General features: G+C 34.7%; 1 protein-coding gene across 3 annotated transcripts in view; it reads right to left on the bottom strand.

Annotated features, from left to right (window-relative positions):
* Klhl7 (kelch like family member 7) overlaps positions 1 to 21,250 on the bottom strand; it is a 53,888-nt gene that overhangs the window by 17,945 nt on the left and 14,693 nt on the right. For all 3 annotated transcript variants that reach the window (XM_076835335.1, XM_076835343.1, XM_076835351.1), the window contains 3 exons: positions 14,527 to 14,702; positions 11,544 to 11,718; positions 3,038 to 3,180 (listed from right to left, as the gene is read on the bottom strand). In XM_076835335.1, the coding sequence (XP_076691450.1) occupies positions 3,038 to 3,180; positions 11,544 to 11,718; positions 14,527 to 14,702 (494 nt within the window). The remainder of the gene's footprint in view (positions 1 to 3,037; positions 3,181 to 11,543; positions 11,719 to 14,526; positions 14,703 to 21,250) is intronic.

Below are 21,250 nucleotides of genomic sequence, written 5' to 3'. Positions count from 1 at the left end.
TGTGGTCTCTGACTTGACCTCAGAGATCTCTTAACTCTGGCACAACATCATGATCTAAATTTCAGAGACCCTGGACCAGCTCACCTTCCCCAAAGGAAGTCACAGGCTGGTTTACTTTGTTGATGCTCATGATACTGAACAGTTCTAGAGACAAGAACATGAAAAGGATCCTATGTATCTTGGTAGAAATAGAAGAGAAGCTAGTCTAGAACACAGTGTTGATCATTTTAAAATCCATAGGTCTAGAGTAGAGGCTGGCAAACTATGGCCTGAAGGTAATCCAGACTTTGACTTGTTTTTATAAATAAAGTTTTATTTGAACACAGCCATGCCAATTTTTTATGTACTATTTGTGACTGCTTTCCTTGTATGGCATCAGAACTGAATACTTGTGGCACAGAACAATGGTCTATAAAGCTGGAATATTTACTCTAGCCTATTAAGAAAATGTGTGCCAAGTCCTGATTAATGGCATGTTGGTCTTATCCCTTGGCAATGAAGGGATAAGATGGGACATATCCTATAATTGGGTGTTTTGTCCCCCTAACCACCTATAATATGGTGAGAACCCTTTTTTTACCCCAACACTGACGTAAAATGGCACCTTAATAAGTGGCCCTTAACCAAACTGAGGAAGTACTGAAAGAAAAAGAGCATGTTAGTTCTGAATTTTCATTGCACTTGAGAGTCATCAAAAACAGTGCTTCTCAAAGTTTTATGTACATCTGAATTATTTTGGGGTTTTGTTAAGTGTGCAGATGCTAATTATATCCTATAATTGGGTGTTTTGTCCCCCTCACCACCTATAATTGGAGATGGGACATATCCTATAATTGGGTGTTTTGTCCCCCTAACCACCACCCCCCAAACCAGTTTTACCATATAAAACAAAAAGCTCTCAGTACAAGTATACTTCAGAGCAGGAGAAAGCCTTTTCAGTGGGATAGGCTGTAGTAATATGGCTTGGCTGCTCAGGTTACCCTATGATCCCAGGGCACCAGGATGGTGTACATTGCTTGAGAAATGTACCAATATGATCACAGAGCACACTCCTAGGATTTTGGAGCACAGTCAACCTCCTTTAAGCAAGTGCCATTCTTTGAGTAGACACTTCCTGGTTGGCCACTAGATTTGGACAGAAAGCAAATAAATGTCCGATGCCAAGGGAAACCAGGTGACCATATTAATCCATCTAGAATAGTTTTACCTGATCTATCTAACCACAAAAATAGCATGCCTTCAATCAATTATGTGGTATGTACGAATAAGATTGGGCTTCTTTCAGTTTCAAAGGCACAAAATACCCAAACAAGCTAATTATAATCCTTACCCAGTAGCCTTTCCCATCATACACAGTTTTCTCCCTCAACCAGGACAATGTCTTCATGGAGGTATTTCCTATATAATCACTGACAAATTTGAGATACCTGAGCTTGGTCCATTTTTTAAAGTACTAGCCAATAATGAACTGATAAAGCAGTGCAACCCTTTTAGTAATTGTACTAAAGGACAGCACAGAAGGACAGTATTCTGATTTGGCAGAATTTCAAGCAGTTCATTTTGCTATCCATTATATCTTTAGAAGGAAAAGCCTAGGTCAGGTTTATCAATGCTTGGGCATCATTAATTGTTTATTCCGATGGATACAGACTTGAAATAAGAATGCAAGACTGTTGACAAGATTTGAAGAAAGGTAATGTAGGTGGGCCTCCAGGAAGGACACACAAATTTATGTTCCACATGAATTTTTATCAGAATGCCCACAACTGTAAAAAAACGTATCTTGTGTACGGAACCACATCAATGTCTTCCCTCCCCCATTTGCTGATTGCTCAATGGGTTGATGAGTGATTAGTGGCACTGACAGAGCGGGGTATAAGCTAGTCATTTGTTATAGTAGCCAAAGGACTTTCCCTCTCTAAGGTCAAGGTGGACCAATGCTGACACTGTCTGTAACACTGACCAATCCTAAGTCCTTAATTTGCTACCATACTGTAAGAAAGCAAGTTAATTTACCTCATAATAGGCTTTCTCCATTGGGACTCTCTCATTGTTGAAGGAGCAATGCTTTGCCTTCACTGGAATTGATACTTAATATGGATTTGAACTGGTCTTTCCTGTCCTTCCCCCTTGTGAATCACTACATTACAACATAGAATACCTCCAAGGACCTACTTCACACAGAAATAAGCAACAGAAGAGTATCCTAATGCCAACAGGATGCTCTGGTCTCATTGGGTATTTATCATCAATCAAAACTGTGCCTACAGAATTATGAAAGAGACCATTATGTGCTAGAATTCAGCATGTGTTATGGATACTACTAAATTTTGCATGTTATCTTTTAGGTTTGGGATATTTGCTCTGCCCCAGCAATACATGCAGTACAAGCAAAATATGGTATTTTTCCTTAACAACCAAAACACATAGGACTAAGAAATAAGAAGTAGAAATGTAAGTGGACTCTTTCAAGGGATAACTACTTGTAAAAGATAATGTTCCTAGACCTATGACTCAGAATCTGCTAGCCCAATTGGCGTAATATATACTGGAAAGCACACTAAAACTGGAGACTGTTTCTAAATGATCAGAGTAAAAGTAATTTTATTTTTTTTTCTTAACAATTTTTTAGGTTTTCCAAATTGCTTAGAGTGACTATTTTTTATATTAAAATATTAATTACTGAAGAAAAAAGCAAATCTAGCTTCAGAAGCAGGTTTTCATTAAAAATAGCACAGAATGAAGGCAAAAAGAATGGATGCAGGGACTTGCTAACAAAAAAAGACAGGAGAACTAGTTTTTTTTGTTTGTTTGTTTTCTTTGGTTATGATTGCTATAAAGAACATCAGAGCAATTATGAGAACATTTGAAATCTAAATCTCAATTTCCTTATCTGTAAAACAAAAAGGGTAACTATGTATCCTAAAAGGTATGTGAAAGAATGCCGTAAAGTGACATATTTAAAGAAAAATTATTACTACTTGGGTGAGTATATTTGCACAGTGTTTTCAAAATCAAAAGAATAAAAATTAGTTACCTTTGGGTTAAAATATCTACAGGATTGTGGTTGGGAGCCACCAAATAGGGCTATGCGGTAATCATGTTTCTTTCTTCTAGGTCTTGTGCCATCTGCAAGTTCTTCTCTATCCTCTGGAGATAGCAGATGGTATCTCATTCCACCTGTAGAAAAATACACAGCAACTATTCAAGAACTTCAGGCACTAAATGCAGTGTTTTGAAAAATAAATGCCCAGACATAATAAAGCATTTATTTCTATAATTTTATTTTTATCACCCCTTATAGCATTCAAAGAAAGAGAGAGAAAACATGGTAGGAGAAATATATAATGATCTGAATCCTAACCAATTTATTATTCTCAACAATCACCATTGTTCAAAGATTGTGCCAGGCACTTACTTACTACATTCCAGTGAATATCCTGGCTTCATGAGCAATAGGTACCAAAACAATAATTACTGAAATCCACACCTCCTTCCAGCATATTGGAATTACCTAGGAAATCTCTGAAACTCTTTATAACCATGTCCTATCACAGACCAATTAAAATCTCTGGTGATAGGGCCTAGGCATTCATATTTTAAAGGGCTCCTTGTCACTTAAAATGTGGTTTAAAGAGCAGCAGTTTTAGCATATGGGAGTTTGTTAGAAATGCTGGATACTAGGCCCCACTGTAGACCTGCCCAATTAGCATCTGCACACTTAACAAAACCCCAAAATAATTCAGATGTACATAAAACTTTGAGAAGTACTGTTTTTGATGACTCTCAAGTGCAATGAAAATTCAGAACTAACATGCTCTTTTTCTTTCAGTACTTCCTCAGTTTGGTTAAGGGCCACTTATTAAGGTGCCATTTTATGTCAGTGTTGGGGTAAAAAAAGGGTTCTCACCAATGTTAGATAATAATATGGGGGAAAAACTATCCCCACCTCATATTTTACTTTAAACTCCAAATCAACACAAACTGGAATATGCAAAAATATCTCAAATATCTCAAAGAAAAATAGTGTGGTTAAAATAAAAATGCCTCAGAATGAGGAACCCTAAAAATGATCAAAACATGGAGCTACAAAATAATGTTCAGACTTAATACAGAAAATTTTAAGATAAATTACCATGTGATGAAAAGAAATGACAAAATTAAAAGACAATGACAAACTAGGGATATATTTAAATTTTTTATAAAGACAGTTATAAAAACACATCCTAGTAATAAGATTAAGACCAACAACTTGAAATACCTGAATACAGTTCACAGAAAAAGAAGTATGGACAAATATTAGACATATGAAAACATGCTCACCTGTTCTATCTAAGAGAAATACAAATTAAAGCCATAGTTTTTCAGTTATCAAATTGGTCAAGATAAAACTGTCTGGAACACAGGGCAAAAGGGTGTATATATCTGGTAAGGCAGAGGGTCACATAGTGAGGTTCACAAAAATCACAAATATACATATCCTTTAACGCAGTAATCCCCCCTGTAGGAGTTATGAACCTAAAATTCATTGATAGGGAAGTGGTTAGAAAATTAGGATATATCCATTAAATGGAATATTATAAGTGACTGTTAAGAATGGAAAAAGTTAATATGAACATATGGAATGATCTTTAAGAAATACTGTTGTGTGAAACAAAACAAGATATACACACACCTGTAATCCCAGAGACTGAGGAGGGAGGATTGCAAGTTTGAAGTTAGCCTGGCATCTAGCAAGATTCTGTCTCAAAATAAAAAATACAAAAAGGCTGGGGTTGTGACTCAGAAGTAGAGCGCTCGCCTAGCATGCATGAGACACTGGGTTTGATGCTCAGCACCACATAAAAATAAAATATTGTGTACACCTACAACTAAAAAATGAATGAATGAATGAATGAATGAATAAATAAATATATTTTTAAAAAAGATAAAAAGGGATGGGGTATAGGAGGGTGTAGCTCAGTGGTAGAGCACCCTTGGATTCCATCCACAGTACCATACACACAAACACATACACAAAAATCCCAAGATGTAGGACAGAACACAGAGTGCAATACCATTTGTGTTAAAAAATTGTATTTTAGGCTGGGCGTCATGGCACATATCTGTAATCCCAGCTACTAAGAAGGCTGAGGCAGGAGGATCACAAGTTCAACCTCAGCAACTTAGTAAGACCCTGTCTTAAAATAAAAAATAAAAAGGGCTGGAGATGTGGCTCAGGTATTAAGTGTCTCTAGGTTCAATTTCCAGTACAAAAAAAGCAGGGCGGGGGAGGGCTTAAACATATATACCTATTTTATATATAATTTATACATGTATAAATAAGCAAATGACTATATATTATATATACAGTCCCAAGACTACCTCTGAAAGAATAGTTAGCATTATCTAGCATAAGAGATTAATAGGCTAGGAAAAAGGGCTATCAGTGAGACTTGCTTTTCACTATGTACCCCTTTTACATCTATTTGTGTTGTTTATGATGTATAATATTATTGATTAGTGAATTTTCTATTCAACAGTGCAAAAAATTCTTAACTCATGCAAGCCACTTTTGTACTTGAGGCTAGGTAGGGTCTTTAGAAAAGGGATCAAGAAAAAGTTTGCAGAAAAGTTTGTGAGTGAATGAAAATCAATATTTAGCATTCTCTTAAATTTTAGAGTTTGAGTAGAGACATTTTTGCATAAGAAGAGCTAGAAACCTCAGACACCAAAGCTCTGGCTTTAGGTCTGGGGTCAATACCCTAGGGCACAGGCTGGCAAACTTTTTCTGTAAAGGGTAGACATTAAATACCTTAGGCTTTCTCAGACACATTTGGTTTCTGTGAAATAGTTTTTTTTTAATTATTTTAAAAATTTCTTTCACAAATGTAAAAACCACCAAAGCTCAAAGCTGGATTTAGCCTGGGACAGTTCTTGAAATGTTGGTCTTGTGACCCACAGTATCAGCATCACCTGGTAACATGTTAGAAATTCAAATGATTGGACACTAGCCCAGATCTTCTGAATCTAAAACTCTGGGGTTTGAGAACATTGCTCCAAGAGGGTTCCATACATGATGATCATCTGAATAGTGTATGAATCTAATATACCCAGCAAGAGAAAGGTAGGGGAGAGTGAGGAGGAAACTGTATCCAGTCGACAGGCTGCTGGATGACAGTAGCTGACCCAGAGGAAGCATGAACTAAAGTTCCTTCTCTGATAGGTTTTTAAATTTAAATTTATTTATTTTTTCTGTCTCCAAGCAGAGGTCTGGGAACACTTGGCACCTGTCCTTGAGAAGTTCATTACTCCTAAGACATATTTCTTTGGGAGCTATTCCTTTCAGTATTATTATCATTTGAAAAATTTTAGTAAAAACTTTATACTGGCCCTTTGGGCCTGTAACTATGTACTTTACTTTGTAACTCATTCTTTTTATATATACATTCTTTTGGCTTAGCTTTATTCTACTTTTTAGATTATCTTTTCTGTTTTTCTTCCTCTATAAAAAGGCAACATAAATTAGATGGCAGGAAGACAACTTGTGATCTGAAGAATGGAGGCTGGAGGCTTTCTTTCCCCTACATAGCTCTGCCTAGTCCCCCACACTTGAGGTCTTGGCTGCTTGTACTTAGTTAATAAGTTATGGAATAACTCACTGTTCTTCATTAAGTGGGGAAAAAAAGGAAAAGGAAAGCTGCAATAAGCCTGGTAAGCTAAAGAAATTTAAACAAAGCTTCTAATTTAAGAGCCTAATCTCCACACTAGAATTTCTTAAATAATGCTACTATCCTGATTCTAAATCAATTCAGAATTCACCTAGACTCTGAGCCTGGCTAGTTTCTTTAATAGCTCATGCATGAAGAAATAGTGCAGCCTTCTACCTTGTGAAACTGTAAGGCCAGAAAATACCAGAATTTGCAAATAGAGGACTAATGAAAAAACTGATATTAACATGTATGTAATCCAAAAGATGGAACCCTAATCAAAAATCTTTTATGGTGCTGATTTTCTTTTCTCTCTTTGTATTTAAAGGGACTAGTGGTCACCTGTGCTCTCCTTAATATATCTTGGTCTTCAAGATACACTAGGCTTTGGTTTTAGCAGTTCTGTGAATTCACCTTCCCACCCCCTTCAACCCCTAAATGTAAATATTCACAAGGATGTGTCCTTCATTCATATTCTCTTTTTCTTTTTCCCTTGAAAACCTTACCTGGGTTCAAACACTCCTGGTCTCTAAAAATTTTTTTTTCATTAACCATAGAACATTTCATTATATGAATATACCACAATATTTTTCCAGATTAGGGTTAAGCTTACCTAACTACTGGTCCAAGCTTACCTATTTTCCACATTACTCTAAAGCTGTAGCTATGTGACAAGTCTAATAGAATTTTCCATTAGACTTCCAAATCAAGGGCAAGTGATTTAATAATTCAAAAACTCCAACTTATTACCAATCTTGATATCATCTTAGGAAGAATAAAAGCGCTCATTTTTCTTTCATCAGTTTTCTTAACTTTGTGCCAGAACCAGTCATACCTTAAATGAATCACCCAAATGAGGTAGCAAAAACAAGTGTTCAAAATGGGTTACAACTACCACTTTGAACACCTATTATTTTTGCTACCTCATTTGGGTGTTTTTTTTTTTTTTTCCTTATCACATATAAATTGAAATCTACCTTGCTGCCCCATGTGGTTTCTGGTTTAAAATGAAAGGGAACTCAAGAGCTAACAGTATACTTGGTGTATCATAGTCATTATTTAGAAAACTTATATATTTCACATCTGTTGAAATAATCTGATTTTACACTTAGAGGAAATTGACAGATTAGATTTATAAAAAAAAACTTTCTGGTAACAAAATATAAATGTTGAAAAATAAAATAAATATCTCTTTGAATGCACAGCTAAGATCCCAACAGAGTAGACATAGAGGGCCAAAATTAAGAAAAAAGCTAAACACCAGAATAGTAACCATTAAGAGACTCTTAGAGATGTTCTGAAATCTTTTGGTAATACTGTAAATTAGAAATTGTTTTTATTGGCTGTATGAGGGAGAAAAGATAAAGTCTTGAACCTGCTCAAGATAAGGAGTTGGAACTGAGTTATCTGTTTAAAGCTGAATCGCTTGGACCAGTAGTTATACTTTCAGTGAAAAACAGGCTAAGAAACATCTGTCTGAGGGCAAAGTGAGAAACAGTAATATGCCTGTTTCAATTTCAGGTCCAGGTGGAGGCAGTCTCTCTCCTTTGAGAATTTACAATGACAGTCCTGCTTGTAGGTAGGTTTCAAGTTTGAATTTACCCTACCTGCCAATCTAGGAAACCAATAGGCAAGGAAAATTCAAAGTTTGCTAGGGAACCTGGCAAAAGCAAAACTATTCTCCTTTTAAGGAAAAAGACCTCCAGGGACAAACCAAGTCCCCCAATATTCCTGGAGATTAAGATCAATCAAATGTTAAACACACAATTCCAAATTACAAAACACACAAGGAATTAAACCACCAGGAAGAAGTCAACAGAAAAAAACAGCAGTATTTGATCTTCAGACACTTCAGATACTGGAATTATCAAACACAAAACATAAAATATATTTAAGGTATTTAAAAAAATGAAAGAACTGAAAACAAAAGGGAAAAAAACACCAAAAAAAGATCAAGTTGATAAATAATAAATAAAAGAAAAAGGACACTATCCACAGTTGCAACAATAAAAATGTCTAAAATAAAAGCAGAAACTAAGAAAATTATAAATTCTCCAAAAACATATGACAACTTAAATGAAGTACAAAAATAACTAAAGAAAGGTACTTGAATGAAAGAGAAATTGTGTGTATATGAGTACAGATTTATGCATATTTGTTTTTAAATCAGTGGGATAGATGAATTATTCAATGACTTTGGACCATCTTATCAGACATTTAGAAACAAATTAGTTGGCACCAAATAAATATCAGTAGGATGAAGTCTTAAAGGAGAAAAGAAATCCATCAGTGGATAAGAAGAAAATTTAGGTAATTAAAAAAAAAATCTTGGAATAGGTAAGACTTTTCTAACCACCTCACTATAAAGCGATCATAAAGAAAGACTATTCAGATTTAATATAAAAACAACATGATACTGGGCTTGCCATTTCAAGAACTTTTTTTCTTAAAAAACACTCTAAATATCAAGAAAATAAGAAGCAATCAAAACTAACAATACTATGAAAACTATAACTCCAAAACACTATTAATGAAGCCAGCAGATGTATATCATACCTAAATGATTATGCAAGGAGACACAAATGAAAAGCAAGCCAAATTACCCTGCAGAATCTTGGAAACAATCCCAACAGGAGATACCAAGTATGCCAGAAGAGGGGTGGGTGAACATAAAAACAACAGAACTCTAGAATTCTGAATTACACAACAGTTAAACTCCCAGGTCTCCTTCCCCTGCTGTAGTCAGGTACTGGCCATACCTGGACAGGTCTTCTGCAGGACTCAAGGACTGGTTTTTGGAAATACTGACAGATGATCCAGACTTAGGAAAAAACACAGAGAAGAGTGCAGAACTGAAACCAGGGATTAAGTGAAAAAATATCTTCTTAACCCAGCTCCTAAATGTCTGTACCCAGCTTATAACTCCCTAAGAAAATATTGACATTTGGGGGCTACCAATTAAAAATTTACTGGCTACGCTGATTACCCTACAGTTTAGCCCAAGAACTGAGAAACACTCTGATATGCACAGCATAATCTATCAGTTTTGTAAAAACTCACTCTTAAATAATTGACATATCAAGCATTTAAGAAAAGCTTCCAACAAACACAGGAAAATTCAAAGGTAATAGGAAAATACAACATAAGAAAATTCCAAAGGCACTATAATGACTACTTTAGAGTGATAAGATATTGCAGTCATGAAATAAGTAAAAACTCATAGAAATTAAAAATAGCTGAAAAAGGTTTAATAGAAAAATGAAGGCAATCTCTTTGAAGAGAACCAAGAGAAAAAGATGGAAATAGGAGACAAAAAAGAGTTAATGTCTGAAGAACCACAGTGTCATTCATTAATAAAGAATTGAGACATATTTGGCTGAAAAGAGAATATCCAACATGACTTTAAAAAACAAGGTATACATCAAGGTACATTATTGTAAACTTTTGAAACATCAGAGTTGAGAGAAAAAAAGATACATATATCTACATTTCCACTCCTGCCCCCATACTGGGGATTGAACCCAGGGGCACTTCACCACTGAACTTCACCTCCAGCCCTTTTTATTTTTTGAGACACGGTCTCATTAATTTGCCTGGGGCCCCTTTAAATTACTGAGGTTGGCCTTGAACTTGTGATCCTCCTGTCTCAGCCTCCTGAATTGTTGGGAAACAGGTGTGTGCCACTGAGCATAGCTAAGAAAAAAGATAGTACTTACGAGAGAGGAATAAATAAACAAACAAACAAACAAACAAATAGGAAAAAATGATTGTCTCTCAAAAGTTAAGAGTAGAAGCCTGAAGATTATTCTAACTTAAAATGATTTTCAACATAATTTTATGTCCAGTTTAATTATCATTCAATGTTTTATGGTAAAATACACATGAGACTTGTTAAGTCTCCAAGTATTTACCAATCATGTGTTCTTTATCAGGAAATTTTTTTTTTTTTTTTTGAGGTGGTCGTACCAGGAATTGAACCCAAGGGTGCTTAATTACTGAGCCACATTCCCAGCCCTTTTTTTCATATTCTATTTAGAGACAGTGTTTTGCTGAGTTGCTTAGGGCCTTGCTAAATTGGTGAGGCTGGCTTTGAACTCGTGATCCTCCTGCCTCAGCCTCCTGAGCTGCTGGGATTACAGGCATGCACTACCTTGCCTGGTTTACCAGGAACCTTTTAGAAGATATGTTCCTTTTAGAAGATATGTTATGTAAGAGGTAAACCTGGGATCCAGCAGATAATGGACACAGAGGAGTAAAGGATTTCCCAGGATGGTGACAGGAAGCTCCAGCACAAGGACTGTGCATCAGGCCTAGAGAACAAACATCCCATATTGGAATGGGTAGAAGGCTCTAAAAGGGATATTTCCAACAACAACAAAAAAGCAACAGATTGTTTAATTGTACAGATAATTTTATTAAGTGGCATTTTAAAAGGGTACTGAGGGCTTGAGACAGCCTATAAGAAAATAAAAACAAATGAAAAATATTCAGTAATAATTGGTTGCAAGGAAAAAAAAAAAAGAAAAGCTATTTAGGAAGAAAAATGTGATGAAAGTATACTGTTTGGCCAAATAAAATAAAGAAGAAAACACTAGAAACAAAGTGCATGAAAGCTATTGTACAAAAAGTAAGAAAGCCTAAGTAATTTCTACCTTCCATCATGTAAATCCCTATAAAATAAGGCTGAAGCCGTCTTCTCCAGGGGACATCAAGAACCCTGAGGGACTGACTGACTGGCAGGGCAAAGTCATCAATGTTTCCCCTTGGCTATTGAGTCTGATCCATTCTAATGGGTTAAGCCCATGGGAAACTGGCCACATGATCAGGTTATAAATGGATATTAAGGCAACTTACTTATCACCATCTTAAGGCATTCAGGATTGTCTTGAATAAGTGGTTCAGCTTGTACTGTTTTACTTAAGAAATTCTTTGATATAAGAGGAAACCTGACTTTAGCAAGGATGTCAACCATAAATGGCTGGCGATTAGGTTCATCATATTTCAACCACCTGACTGCAGCATCATAAACCTAAGGGGGAAAAACAGCATAGTGAAGTTTTTAGATGGCAGAATCATTCCAATTATCTATGGTTACATTGAAGGGGGAGAACCTAGTAAGAGGACCACCACTTATTCCCAGTATTTATTCAAATATTTGTTTTTATCCCAAAATCGTGCCTATACTTCATAATAGTTTACATACTGCTCTAGTGAATCTTGTCAATGATGTGTTTTCTAGAAGTAACTATTACTATATAATGTAATCACAAGGAAGATGTTTCATGTATAATTTTTTTAAAAACAAAATAAAGTTTTCTTTTTGGAATGAGATACAGCATATTAAAAAAAAATCTATTGATTAATGATAGTTCCAATGTATGCTCATATAGTTCCCACGAGGTCTTCCATCTCAGGAGATAAGAAGGTCACCCATGATTTTACTTCAATTTTATATTCCTATATTATGAACTGACAGACTTATCTGCTTTCTAGAAACTTAGATACAAAAGTTCCATACTTTATGACTTATAGGATATTTATATAATAATTATTTTTCAAAAATAATTATTATATAAATACTATATAAATATAATTTATTATATAAATATAATTTATTATATAAATATAATTTGTACTAAACAAGTCCAAATTCATCTGTATTGGATTTATAAATTATTTAAAATGCACTGGAAGCAAATTAATCATTTCATATACACACATATCTAAAACACACACACACACACACACACACATTTGAGCTTGTTAAATTAGGTAATTTTGGGGTGATGTTAATAACCCAAGATCTGATCTTCTATGAGCTAATTAATTTTTAAGTGAATTGGTCTTTTTAAACAATAAATCTTTTTATTTTAGAATAGTTTTAGATTTACAGAAAAGTTGCCAAGATTGTGTAGAGTTCCCACATACTCTGAATGTAGATGTTAAGATATTATATTAGTATGATACATTTGTCACAACTAATGAACCAATAGTGATAACATTAAGTAAGGTTTGCACTTTTTTTGGATTTGTTTAGTTTTTATCAACTGTTCTTTTTCTGTGTCACAATCCCATAAAGGGCCACATTACACTTAGTCATCAAATCACCTTAGGCTTTTCTAGACTATGACAGTTGTTCAGACTTTTCTTGTTTTTGATGATATTGACAGTTTTGAGTTCTGGTCAGGTATTTTTTTTTTTTAATTTTTATTTATTTTAATTTGTTATATGACAGAAGAATGCATTTCAATTCATAGAACACATATACAGCACAATCTTTCATGTCTCTGGTTGTACACAAAGTACAGTCACACCATTCGTGACTTCATATTTGTACTTGAGGGTAATGATGTCCATCTCATTCCACTGGTTGGGTCTTTTCTAATGACCCTGAATTTGAGTTTGTCTGATGTTTTGCTCGTTGGTCTGGTGTTATATTTTACGGGGAGGATTACCAGAGGAGATGTGCCATCCTCATTATGTTAAATGTGCATGTAATCAACATGACTTATCACCAATGATGTTAACCTTGACCAACTGTAGGCAGTGTCTGTCAGGTTTCTCCAGTGTAAAGTAATTTTTCTTCCTTTGCATATGTCAGTTAATTTTGATCACAGAACTGAAGTATGTTTTATGTTGTTTGTTTTTACAGTAATGGGCATTGAACTCAGGGTCGCTTTACCACTGAGCTAGATCCCCGCCCCTTTTCATTATATTTTGAGATGGGGTTTTGCTAAATTGCCCAGACTGGCCTTAAACTTGCAATCCTCTTCCCTCAGTCTCCTGAGCTGCTGGGATTACAGGTCTGAGTTGCACACCCAGCTGTTTGTTTTCTCCCTGAGATGGGAGTCTCACTATGTTGCTCCAGACTGGCTTTCTTGGTCACTGGGACTTCAGGCTACTGCACCTGGTATTAAAGAATTGTGTTTTTTTTCTTTTTTGCCTAGTCAATCCTCCAGTCTAATCTGTCAACTTGCAAATTGATACTCTAAGCCATGATGAAAATAGGGCAAAAGAATAAGGCTTAGTAAAAAAAAAAAAAAAAAATGTTTATAGAACAAAAGCAACTCAAAGCATATGATCTTTCAGTATATTACCACCCTATTTACTACTGCTGCTGTTTACAAATTACTGCAAATTTAGTCGCTTAAAATACAGAGAAGGATATGGGGCTAAAAATAAGGATTAAGCAAGCCTGAATATCAAAGTGTTCTCCCACCCACCTCCCAAATGCCTGCAATTAGCTTATACTTCTGATAGTTCATCTCACTATTCTATAGGTCAGAGCATAAAATGGTTCATACCTGGGGTAAAATCATGCTGGCAGGGTTATCTGGAGATTTTTATAAGATACCATTTCCTTGTCTTTTTTAGAACATAATAGCTGCCTGCATTCCTTGGTGTGTGGCCCCCTCCACCTTCAAAGCTGGCAATGATAAGTCTATTCTTTCCTACACTGCACCCCTCTTTTACTTTTAAGGACCCTTATGATTACATGGGACCCACCTGAATATATCATACACCTCAAAGTCCCCTGAGCCATTTATTGTAACATATTAAGTTTCTGGTGATTCAAATGTGGACATCTTGTTCTGTCTATCATGTAGTTTTATCTCTACTAAGTGGCTTCTCAAATAGCTGGCCCCTATAAGCACCCAAGACTTACTTTTCCTATGAAATAGACTTTGGAATACTGTGTTTATTGTAAAAAAAAAAACCCAAAAAAAAACATATTCTCTCCTAATATGACTCTTTCCTTTATGTATCCAAACATCAGGTATAAGAAATCAATAAAGAAGTTTTTACTAAGAAAAGTTTAAGAAGACACTTTAGTCACCTGATCCTCTGCTCTCACAGTTAGTGTGTCCTGGTTGAGAAGATGTGTTACTCGTTTCACATCAAGTTGAAGAAATTCATCAGTTTTGTAAACTTCAGTAAAATGCTGATGAATAAAGTCATCTGCTGTTGCTTTCAATTCAGGACAGTCCAGACACTCTGCAAGCACACTTATACCTAAACATAGAAAGAAAATATATGAACACAAAATCAAAGCATTCGACAAAATACAGCACCCCTTCATATTCAAAACACTAGAAAAACTAGGGATAACAGGAACATATCTCAACATCCTAAAAGCTATCTATGTTATGCTAAGCCCCAGGCCAACATCATTCTAAATGGAGAAAAATTGAAAGAACTCCCTCTAAAAACTGAACAAGGCAGGGATGCCCTCTTTCACCACTTCTTTTTAACATAGTTCTTGAAACACTGGCCAGAGCAATTAGACAGATGAAAGAAATGAAAGGGATACAGATAGGGAAAAAAAGAACTCAAATTAGCACTGTTTGTAGATGATGATTCTATACCTTGAAGACCCAAACAGTGCCCCCAGAAAACTTCTAGAACTAGTAAATGAATTCAGCAAAGTAGCAGGATACAAAATCAACGCCTATAGATCAAAGGCATTTATGTACATCAGTGATAAATCCTCTGAAAGGGAAATGAGGAAAACTACCCCATTTATAATAGCATCAAAAAAAAATAAAAAAAAATATTTGGGAATCAACTTAATGAAAGAGGTGAAAGACCTCTACAATGAAAACTACAGAATGCTAAAAAAGAAATTAAAAAAGATCTTAGAAGATGCAAAGATCTACCCTGTTCTTGGATAGGCAGAATTAATATTGTCAAAATGACCATACTACTAAAAGCACTATACAGATTTTATGCAATTCCAATCAAAATCCCAATGACATTCCTCATACAAATAGAAAAAACAGTCATGAAAAATCCAGAACAGCTAAAGCAACCCTTATCAAGAAGAGTGAAGCAGGTTACATCCCTATACCAAACCTTACATTATACTACAGAGCAATAGTAACAAAAACAGCATGGCATTGGCACCAAAATAAACTGTAGATCAATGGTACAGAATAGAGGACACAGAAACTACCCTACATAATTACTGTTAATTTATATTTGACAAAGGTGCCAAAAACGTACATTGGTGAAAATATAGCCTCTTCAACAAATAATGGGAAAATTGGAAATCCATATGCAACAAAATGAAATTAAATCCCTATCTCTCACCATGTACAAAACTCAACTCAAAGTGTATCAAGGACATAGGAATTAAACCAGAGGCACTGCATCTATTAGAAGAAAAAGGAGGCCCTAATCTTCATCATGTGGGATTAGGCCCCAACTTCTTCAATAAGACTCCTATAGCACAAGAATTAATATCAGGAATCAATAAACAGGATGGATTCAAACTAAAAAGCTTCTTCTCAGCAAAAGAAATAATCAGTGAGGTGAATAGAGCACCTACTAATTGGGAACAAATTCTTACCAGATACACACCAGAGCACCAATCTCTAGAATATATAAAGAACTCAAATATCTTAACACCAAAAAAAAAAAAAAAAAAAAAAAAAAAAAAACCCCAAATAACCCAATCAATAAATGGGCCAAGGAACTGAATAGACATTTCTCAGAAGAGGATATACATCGATCAACAAATATATGAAAAAATGTTCAACATCTCTAGCAATTAGAGAAAAGCAAATCAAAACTACTCTAAGATTTCATTTCACTCCAGTCAGAATGGCAGCTATTAAGAATACAAGCAACAATAAGTGTTGGCAAGAATGTGGGGGAAAAGGCACACTCATACATTACTGGTGGGACTGCAAATTGGTGCAGCCAATATGGAAAGCAGTATAGAGAATCCTTGGAAAACTGGGAACAGAACCACCATTTGACCCAGCTATCCCACTCCTCAGTCTACACCCAAAGGACTTAAAAACAGTATACTACAAGGACACAGTCACATCATTGTTTATAGCAGCACAATTCACAATAGCTAAACTGTGGAACCAACCTAGATGCCCTTCAGTAGATGAATGAATAAAGAAACTGTGGTATATAAGGAATGGAATATTATTCAGCATTAAAAGAGAATGAAATCATGGCATTTGTAGGTAAATGGATGAAGCTGGAGAATATAATGCTACGTTAAATTAGTCAATCCCAAAAAACCAAATGCCAAATCATTTCTCTGATTTAAGGATGTTGATCCATAATATGCTGGGGGTGGGGGGATGGGAGGATTAAATGAACTCTAGATAGGGCAAAGGAGAAAAGGGGAGGGAGAAGAAGGAAGGAAAGATGGTGGAAAGCAATGGTCATCATTACCTGAAGAACATGTAAGAGGACATGAAGGATGTGACTTTACTTTGTGTACAACCAGAGATATGAAAAATTGTGCTCTATGTGTAATATGAATTGTAATACATTCTCTTGTCATATATAACCAATCAAAATTTTAAAAAAGAAAAATCAAATTGCATTAAAGATAAAGCATGACTTCAGGAAGATATGACTAAATTTCATAAATCTGAATCCTTCTTTGTTCCTTTGTCTATGCTTTGTACCAATATTACTGTCTATGTTTGGCTAATTTAAATATTTTGTAGGAAAAGCCTCCTTCATTGTTTTTCACACTTTTCTTGGTTATTGTTAAATATTTTTTCTTACAAATCAATTTTAAAATAATTGATTTAACATACTCTACTTTTAAAAATCCTGATATAATCAATTAGGATGGTTCAGAACTTGTGAATTACTTTGGGGATGATGGACTTCTGTAACATGGAGAAACTCCACTTAAGAACATGACATGTATCAAATTACATTCTGACAAATATATTCATAATGTTTATTTAAATTTTATGATCTCTTATGTAAATGCACAATTTTATTCAAATAGGCCTTATGTATTTCCTCTTCAGCCTTTCCCTAGCTATCTTAATCTTCATTTAGCAAGGAGTTTCCCTGTTAATTGGATACTTATGTTCCATATCAGGACTCTGCAAAATATTGTCCATGGACCAAATCCAGACACAAGAGCTTGGTTTTTATCCTATGGTCAGCACATAAGAATGGAAAAAAAAAAAAAAAAAAAAAAAAGCAAAATTAAGCATCATTCTTAAATGGCTATTTAAAAAAATATATAGGAAGAAGGGAAGAAGAGTAGAATGAAGGTGAAAGAGGAGGATGGGAACAACATATGGCTCATAAAGCCTAAAATATTTATTATTTATTTTCTGGCCCTTTACAGAAAAAGTTTAACTCCTCCTCTTCTGTATAAAACCACTGGTTATTTTTATATTTTTGTATGTCCTTTTTTTGTGGCAGACCTCCCAATTATGATTTTTCTTTCATATTTCAAGTTCATGTTGTTTTCAGATAATGAGTTTTGATCGTTTCATATTTACACCTTAAAAGTTCTTATCACTGATATCTGCTAACCAACTTGTTGGATCTGGTGGCATTTTCTATTTCCTTTTTAGAAATGGGCTGACTTATGCCATGGCATGCTGAATGCTCATAATGAAAAGTCTGCTTTATCTATACACTTCTGCTCCCACCAGGGAGATGATATTTCACTAAGAACTATTTTTAGTTTAAGAATTTATTTATTATTATTTTTTTTTGGTTACTGGGGATTGAACTCAAGGGTACTCAACCACTGAGCCACACTGCCAGCCTATTTTTGTATTTCAGTTAGAGACAGGGTCTTAGTGAGTTGCTTAGAGCCTTGCTTTTGCTGAGGCTGGCTTTGAACTCGTGATCCTCCTGTCTCAGCCTCCCAAGCTGCTGAGATTACAGGTATGCGCCATGGTGCCTGGCAAGAGTTTATTGTTTTAAACATCAGGAATAGGTACTGAAATCACAAAAGTACTGTCAGCATCTGTTGCTAAGATTTGAGGTATTTATTTCTCTTATAGGTTGTTAGTAAATTAAGAGATTTCTTCACGCTAAAGTGTCATTTCTAAGTAAATATTATCTAGTCACAAAGCATTACTACTATTATTTTAATTAATAAACTATTTTTTAGAGTAGTTTTAGGTGCACAGCAAACTAGGGAAAGTACAAAGTTCCCTTTACTCCCTTGTCCCCACAAACACATAACTTCATAGTCATCCTGCACCAGAGCCAGAAAGGATTTTCTGAAGAACATTCATAGCCAGGAGCTGTGGCATGTGAATACTGTATCTATTCATGAGGCTGAGGCAAGAGGAATTAACAAACAAACAAACAAACAACAACAAAAACAATGCTTCTAAATGAAACTGAAGTTTTATGTATGTTTGTACATGCACATCTTACATAGGTTTGTTGTTTGATGTTGGCATTATGGTGATCTTATCCTAATAGAGTAAATGAACTGGGACATTTTCTATCCTTTCCATGATTTAGTACACTTTAAATAATATGACCATCATTCCATGGAAGCTTGAAAGAATTAACCCATAAAATTACAAGGCATGGAGCATTAATTGAGAACAGTGTTTTACTTTTTCAACTGTTTGAGGTTATCAGTTCCAGATTTTCTGCTTTTGAAATCAATTTTAGTTACTGACTTTTGCTTTCTTATCTACAGTTCCAATTCTTAATATTGTCCTTTGATATTTTCTTCTTGATCAGAGTTATTAAGGTTATTTAATATTGTTTTAAAAAATTAGTTTTTGTCTTTCTAATCAAGTCCAATCTATAGTTTTATTTTCTATATCATTAATTTATATTTTAAGGAATCTTATTTTCATCTCTTTGAGAAGGACGCTTATATTATGAACGATCAAAATTTAATGCATTTTTTTGGAAAACATATTTATTTATTTTAGTTTTAGCTAGACACAATATATTTATTTTATTTATTTATTTTTATGTGATGCCAGGCAAGTGCTCTACCGCTGAGCCACAATCCCAGCCCTGGAAAACATTTTGAGATTAGTAATTTTCTTCCAAGAAATACTTCAGTTACATTCCAAGGTCCTGATTTTATTATGTCCTTATCATATGTTTCTATATCGCCTCTACATTAATTTTAAATACCTCCTTTTAAAGTACTTTTCTAAATAATTCTTCAGTTAAATTTTCAAGTGCTGAGAATGGGGTTGAAGAAAACAGATATCCCTTGTGTTTAATTTCTAGTTTTACTGCACTATACTTAGGGAGTAGGAGTTGTATTTCTTCTCTTTGAGGTACTTCAGAATCTATTTCTGGTGATCAATATTTGTAAATATTTCAAGGAAATCCTAAAACAATTTGTGTTCTCTGATCCACTGAGTAAAACACTTTGTGTTGTTTCACTAGGTTTGTATTATCCTTATATTTTTTCTAACTTATTTTTGTGAGTTCTAGGGAATTCTTTGAGTTACCCATTAGTCTTTCCAACAAATTTCCCCTTTAAACCAGCAAAAATCAGTTTATTTTGCTTGCAGCTAAGATAATCAGCATATCCCTATTAGAGCTATATACCTCTCTCACTTGGCTTCAGTAGTTCCTCTGATAAATTTTCAGAAACATAGGTGATTATTTACTATTTCTTTATAATTTCCCAAATGAATAATGTCTTAGAACATAATTCTTTCTTTTCCCCCTCTCATTTGCAAACTTTATGCTATTATTATTTTATTTTTTGTACTAGGGATTTAACCTAGGGGCACTTAAACACTGAGCTACCCTTTTTTTATATTTTTATTTAGAGACAGAGTCTCCCCGAGTTGCTTAAGACCTCACTAAGTTGCTGAGGTTGTCTTTGAACTCTCAGTCCTCCTGCCAAAACCTCTCCAATTGCTTGGATTACGGGTGTGTGCCACCACACCTGGCTATTATCTTCTAACTTTAGGATTAGAAAAAAAAAATCTATTATTTATTGTAATTGTATGGGGTCAATGATGGTTCTTCTGATCTGGACTACTTGCCTTATCTCTGCTGTCAGCTGGTTGTTTGGCAGAGGCTGAATGGTTTAAACTGATCTCATCCACATATTTGGTAACAGCAGGCTAGTTGTTCTTGTGACTATCAGGTAGAAGAGCTCAACTCTGATCCAAATAGTTTCTTTTAGGGCAAGTTCTAATGTACAAGCATTTTTCAAGACTTTGCTCACATCAAATATATTAATGCCTCACAGCCTGAAAAAAGTCATATAGCCACATCCAGATTACACAGACAGAAAACAAGCTCTACCTCTTGATGAGAGAAACTTCAGAGTCATATTGCAAAGGGATGGGTATATATGTACAGGGATGGAAATAATTTTGCCCTTTTCTGATAATCCATCTTACTGTGTCTCTCTGAAAGCTGGTAATTTTTTTTCTTATTGTGGTAAAATACAAATAACATAAAATCTACCACAGGTTACCATCACCACTATCAAGTTTCAGAATATTTTCATCATCCCAAATGTAAGGTCTCAATCTCTGAAGATTTAAAAAAAAATCACTAGGATATATCTAAGGGAGGATTATCTTAGAGGCTATTTATAAATGATCAGCTTAGTACTTCATAAAACTTAGTCAAAGTTAATGTTTTTAAAGTCCAAATAAGTTTTTTCTAGATTTTTCTTTGATTCTTGCTTTACCTCCATCCTTCTAAAATTCCTACTTCACATTAGTGTTTCTACATCTTCCTATCCTTTCACTAATGGCTTTCTTTAAATTTTTATTTTGTACTATAAGGCAGTTTCCTATTTGATCTTCTTTAGTTTGAATTTT

Source organism: Callospermophilus lateralis, chromosome 1 (assembly GCF_048772815.1).
Source record: "Callospermophilus lateralis isolate mCalLat2 chromosome 1, mCalLat2.hap1, whole genome shotgun sequence".
In the NCBI taxonomy this organism is placed as follows: Eukaryota; Metazoa; Chordata; class Mammalia; order Rodentia; family Sciuridae; genus Callospermophilus; species Callospermophilus lateralis.
The sequence above is the reverse complement of the archived record's forward strand: the minus strand, read 5'-3'. Positions and strand labels throughout refer to the sequence as shown.